Source organism: Bos indicus x Bos taurus, chromosome 16, assembly GCF_003369695.1.
Source record: "Bos indicus x Bos taurus breed Angus x Brahman F1 hybrid chromosome 16, Bos_hybrid_MaternalHap_v2.0, whole genome shotgun sequence".
Classification (NCBI taxonomy): Eukaryota; Metazoa; Chordata; class Mammalia; order Artiodactyla; family Bovidae; genus Bos; species Bos indicus x Bos taurus.
The window spans coordinates 51,326,821-51,332,899 of record NC_040091.1 but is presented as its reverse complement, the minus strand read 5'-3'; the positions used below and the strand labels follow the sequence as shown (position 1 = coordinate 51,332,899).

Sequence of the window (6,079 nt, the reverse complement as noted above, 5' to 3'; positions counted from 1 at the left end):
CACTGCACCGCTCCCAGGCCCCGCCACCCCGCTACATCCAGGCTATTCAGGTTCGTCCCTGGCGCCCCACCACACCTCTAGAGCCCGAACCTCCCCAAGATACACCCCCGCGCCGTTGTCAGGGTTCTCTAGCCAGGATTCTCTAGCACTTCGCTTTCTGGTGGCGCAGTGGTAAAGAAACCGCCTGCCAATGCAGGGGACCCCTGTTCTATCCCTAGACTGGGAAGATCCCCTGGAGAAGGAAACGGCAACACACTCCAGCATTCTTGCCTGAAACATTCCATGGACAGAGGAGTCTGGTGGGCTACAGCCCATGGGGTCGCAAAGAGATAAAGAGGCACGCACCATTCATAAACTCTCGGGGCGGGGTGGGGGATGGTCATATTTCTACTAAGAATGTCGTGCCTGGAGCCTTGGTCTGTCCCGCCCAGTTCAACCCGCTCCAGGGCATCGTACCCCTCTAGCTCTGTCCCCTGTCCGCAGTGAAACTGAGTATCCTTTAGCATGCCGGGATCTCCTTGTTTACTGTTTACTGTTCCAAACTTGTCCGATCCAACCAAACCCACCGTACAGTCCTCCATTCCCTTCTTCCCTCCCACCCTAGCACCTCCCACAAAGGAAAAAACGAGCAGAAATCTTGTCCCCTGAATTACCAGTTTGTACGGCTCATTTCCTCATTTTAAAAATTGCTCATACGTCAACTATATTTCAATATTTTTAAAAAACCTTCTCACAAACAACATAAAAATATGAAAAAAATCGCTGTTTGTTGAGCAATTGCTAAGTCCCAGCATTGTGCAAGCCATTTTACATTGTATTATCTAATTTCTCCCTGACTACAATCCTACAGGGAGATGAGATTCTTTTCCCCTGTTTTTCAGACAGGGACGCTGGGGCTCTAGGAAGTGAAGTCACCATTCAAGATCACAGAGGTAGTAGTGGTAGAGGTTTAAATCCCAACCCAACTCAAAGTCCACTCGCAACTGGGAATCTACTTTAGAATATATTCTCTTGAGCAGCTAAACTTCAACCCCATTCACTCATTTATTCCAAGAATATTTACTGAGATCCTATCTATGCCAAGGTCTGTAGAGGCACGAAGAATATAGAGGTGAACAAAAGAGACTTTAAAAGTCCTGCTTTTAGGTGCTTATATTCCAGTAGGAGGAGACAGGTGATAAACAGCATAAATAAATGAAAGATATAGTATGTTAGATCGTGATGAATGCAAAGGAAATAAAGTGTAAATAAGCAAGGCAGGAGAATATAAAATCTTTCTTTATATTCCCAAGGAATCTATGTCATTGGCTCACGGAAAGCTTATCACATTTACTTGTGCTTCTCCCCCATCGCCCTCCCCACCCAGCATCACCACACACATATCCTTTTCCCGTGGTTAGGACAGGATCTAGCACATTATCTAAAGAGGAAATCGCTTTTTGGGCAAGTCTCTACCCTTCTCTGGGCCTCAGTCGGCTCCATCAGGATACAGAGGAGTTGAACTAGAAACGATCCCTAAGGTCCCTTCCAACTCTGACGCTCTCGGAGTCTAAGAATAGGGTTAAAGAGATTAGGGAACAGCGATAGCTTCCCCACCCTAGCAACTGCTGCTAGACAAGGGCCATCTCCTGGTAGAGGTAGAAACTCCTCCCTGAATCGGGGAGGTCTTTTGGCATCCCATCATGCATCGCGACTTTGCCTCTCTAGGAGGCACGTTTCGGCCTCCTTGACCACCACCTTCCCTTTGGATCCCGCCGGAGAGCGCTCCTCGTTCCTATGGCAACCGTGCCAGGTCCACGCGCAGACGGCGGGTGGCAAGGGTCAAAACAGATTCACAGAGTAGAAGACCTCGACTTGTACTGTCCTCGCCTTTGGTGCACCGGGCCTTTAAGTATCACGTGACTACCCTCCGGCTCGTTCCTTCTCTTTTCCCCTCCCCAGGCCCCGGCGAGCGCTGGTGTGGACCGGAGGCTCCCGGCCCGGCGGACTAACTGGAGCACGGACGCTGCAGCCGGTTAGGCCGGTGCCCTTTCCCGGTAACTCCTTCCCGGCGTGACGCGCGGAGCCGCGGACGCGGCGGGGCCGGGCAGGCTCAGGGACCTCCAGTCAGTTCTTCCTCGTTCCGGGTCCCCGCTGGGCCCGGGGAGAACCCGGAGCTGATAGGGCCAGACCCAGGGCTCTCGGGGGCGGCGAGGGATGCGGCTGTCTCCTGGAGGGTTGCGACGTTCGGCGGGAGCTCGAGGCGGGGCTCAGACCTAAGCATGTCTCTGGGAGCGTCTGCCTGGTCCTGGGGATACTGCCCGAGGGCGATACCTACCTGTTGGGCAGGTTGTTTCCTCTCCTGAGGCTGGCACGGTCGAGCTGTCAGCAAAAGAACACAGCGCCCCGGCACTTGGGCTCTCTAAGTGGAGGCGACTGACACAGTTGAATAAGGCACTGGTTGCACTGCATGGTAGAAAAAATAATGGTAATAAATACCGCTTATTGGCTGCTGACCCCGTGCTCAGTAAATCCTTTACCGTTTAACTCCCATGTCGAGCCTTTCAAGGTGGTATTATTTTCACCCATTTTATGAAGGAGGACACTGAGGCTTAGCAAGTTTTAAGTAATGTGTCCAAGGTCATAAAGCGATGGAGGACAGATCCCAATGTTAGTCTGATTCCAGAGTCTATGTGCTTAACTAATAGCTACATCGCCTTCTCAGTTTTTAGGTTTTTTATGTGTATTTTGTACGACAGACTAGATTATAGGTTGCCTTAACAAATAAGAAGCTTCTTTTTGTTTGAGGGTTTTATTCAGCGTGCTTTCAGTCCTAAACAGTGGCCATCGGATTAGTCTGGTGAAGACTCCGAGATAGCATTTAGACTCCCACTTGTCAGAATCCACACTGTTAGAGCTTTGCCTCCCTTAAGTAAGATATCACATTAGATGCTTGATCCTTAAGATGTTAGTGATTTGTGAGAACCCAAGATAAATATGGGGCTTCCCTGATGGCCCAGATGTTGAAGAATCTGCCTGCAATGCGGGAGACCTGGGTTCCATCACTTGGTTGAGAAGATCCCCTGAAGAATTCCATGGACTGTATAGTCCATGGGGTCACAGAGTTGGAACAGGACTGAGCAACTTTCACACACAAGATAAATATGACCTTTGAAAAATCATTGTGTGATATCACAAAGATCGTGATCCTGGAGTGAAAATATGTCCGTGCAATGGAGCACTACCTTGTTAACTTGACAGGATTACTTCCAAAATCCACAGTGAATTCAGTCACTACCCTCAGCGGAGATGGAGCTTTAACATTTGAAGACCATACCTGGTCTACAATCTTTGCCATTAATGCCCCTCTGATGGCAAACTAAAACTCTTCTCACCACTTTTTTTCATCTGAGGTCTCCACTTATAATTACAGTATTGCTAGTGATTAAAGACAGCTTCCTGTTCTCCTGTTTGAATGGACATGGTGACAGTAGAATTGGGGCATGTGAAGTTGTAACTCCAGTTTTTTTTTTTTTTTTTTTTTTTTTTTTAATGTAACTCCAGTTTTATTTTAAGAGTATTTCACTTTCATCTTTGTACTTATTTAACTCCCAAGAACATCACAACTATCTTATTTTGTAGTTTTGCATATAGTAAATCTTACAATTTCATGAATTTATTTAGCAAGTGCTCAGTAAGGGATTCTCTAACCACGTATTTTAGGTTTAAACTGTTATTGTCAGACAACTTCCCCATTGGTCCAGTGGTTAAGGCTCTATGCTTCCTTTGCATGGGGTGCAGGTTCCATCCCTGGTTAGGGAGCTAATCCTACATACTGTGTGATGTGGCCAAAGAAATTTTGTAAATAAATAAAGATTAAACTGTTACTGTCATAATATGTGAAATAGTGTGTTAGAGATGTAGTTGCCTAGATTTCCCTATGTATGTTTTCTTGCATTTGCTTATTATTTCTTCATCTCATTTGTTTTCATTCTAATCCAAGGATTTTGGAGAGTTGCTATCTTATTGCTCGTCTCTTCGTCTGTAATAGTTCTTATTTGTGATATTCAAAAACAGTAGCAAGGGTGTTCATTTAAGAAGATGGGGTCAAACAGCTTGGTACTTTTCCTGCAAAATACCTTTGTTTTGTTTTTCATCTATACATCTTATACCTTTACATAAAAAATCAGACTGTCCAGATTTCTACCACTGAAACTTATTGCCTCTTCAATCATTTCAGCTCTGGAAAGGAAGAGAAATGGAAGTGAAAAAGTTGGGCATTTCCTGGCAATTCTTGATAGTTCTGGTTCTGATCCTGCAAATTCTGTCTGCGTTGGATTTTGACCCATACAGAGTCCTAGGGGTCAGCCGAACAGCCAGTCAGGCTGATATTAAAAAGGCTTATAAGAAGCTCGCCCGGGAATGGTAGGTGAAACAAAGAAATAGAAGTTTAAAATAAGCTAAGCAGTTTTAGCAGGAGAATGAAGCCTAAATTATGGTTAGCTTTTATTTGTCTCTGTTTCTGTGTTCATTAAATATATATGTTTGTGTCACATATTTTATATGGGAGAACGTATATTCATGTTATTCTATAATTTTTTAGAATCCAAAGCCCAGTTACTATGAAACCCCTTTTAGGAATTCTTTGGCTTAAAGAATTGCCTTGATACTATTTGCTTATTTAATATTACAGTAAGTAGGAGGGAACTTTCATTAATAAATACATTTTAATATATATTATATAAATTATATGTACATATATATAATCAACAATAGATAAGCTGCCCTTCCCATGATACATTATTCATAAAGTAACTCTTCATGAGTATCATTGCTAAAGGGAACACTACCCAGTCCTATTCTCTAGATTAATTTCTAAGCTTAAAAAATTTTTTTTTATAGTAAGAGCTTTTTGCTCTCAATTTAAAGAGAATATTCAGGAACTGAGTACATTACTTAAAAAAATTATCATATAGAAAAGTCTTAATTTTTACCTGTAGATGTTGTGTATGCTAGGGAATATGCCAGTGTTTGTGATTTAGCAGAAAAGCAATGAATTTAAAGCTTATTTTGGACAAACATTATCAGTGCCGTGGACATGACAGAGTAGGAATGATGGATTATATAGCTGGAGGGGAGCCACAGGGGAAGGAAGGGACAGTGAAGACACAGGTGACAAAAGCTGGGTGAACCAACCGAGTAAAGAAAGTTAGGGATGGGAGCCATCGTCACACACCAATTGCGTGCTAGGCTCCAGGTTCTATACTGTTTTATCTCATTTAAGCCTTATGATTACCCCCATGAGGGCAGATATTGCTGGCCCTGTTTTTTGGGTGAGCAACTAGGCTCAGAGTTGGGAAGTCTGTATTACCTCTGGGTTCCATAGGTTGACCTTCTGTACCAGCAGGTTTATTGCTGTTTTGTTCTTTAATCACTTGCCCATCTGGGCAGAAGTGAGAGTGAGTGGGTTAGTCTGGGTGGGTAGGAAGTTAACACAGCAGCAGAGCTGCCACGTGCAGATGACAACACAGGCTGTGCCTGACTCTGCCTGTTACCATTATTCTTCAGTGAGAAGTGCATCTTAGTATCCAGTTGGTGGTGATAAAGGTGAAACGTAGTTTAAAATATACTTTTGAATGTTTTGAATATCTAACCATTTTAGACCATATTCATATCATGAGATACCCAGAATTGGATACTAAAAATGAAGTCTCTGATTGTGCATGGCCAGACTCCAGGGACTCCACAGCAAAGTCACTTTCTTTACTACATCATTTCAGTCTCCTGCCTCTTTGTATTTAAAGCAAAATACATAAATCTATGATTAAGTCATAAGGTAGCAACATTCTTTTTGATAGGGTATAGCCTTTAACAAAATTTTAAAAGCAAAAATGATAGCTTGGTTTTATGGATCCTATTAAAATGTATAGCTTTGACTTTTCTGTCTTCCAGAGCTGAAAAAGTTGTTACAATATTAATTAAATGAATCATATGCTTCACTTCCTTAATTAGATTCTCTTTAGGAGTATTATGTCACCATACATATAAACAAGCTATCATCTAGTGAAAGTCTACAATTTTACTTTACCCTTATATTTTC

At 43.3% G+C, this 6,079-nt stretch overlaps 1 protein-coding gene across 2 annotated transcripts in view; it reads left to right on the top strand.

Annotated features, from left to right (window-relative positions):
• The first annotated feature begins 1,704 nt into the window (after positions 1 to 1,704).
• DNAJC16 (DnaJ heat shock protein family (Hsp40) member C16) overlaps positions 1,705 to 6,079 on the top strand; it is a 38,834-nt gene continuing 34,459 nt past the window's right edge. Inside the window, exons 1-2 of one of the 2 annotated variants that reach the window (XM_027565325.1) lie at positions 1,705 to 2,036; positions 4,220 to 4,404. In XM_027565325.1, coding sequence (XP_027421126.1) covers positions 4,238 to 4,404 — 167 coding nt within the window. In that variant the 5' untranslated portion in view covers positions 1,705 to 2,036; positions 4,220 to 4,237. Of the gene's footprint in view, positions 2,037 to 2,321; positions 2,468 to 4,219; positions 4,405 to 6,079 lie in introns of those variants that run through there. The other variant, XM_027565324.1, reaches the window with a different exon arrangement.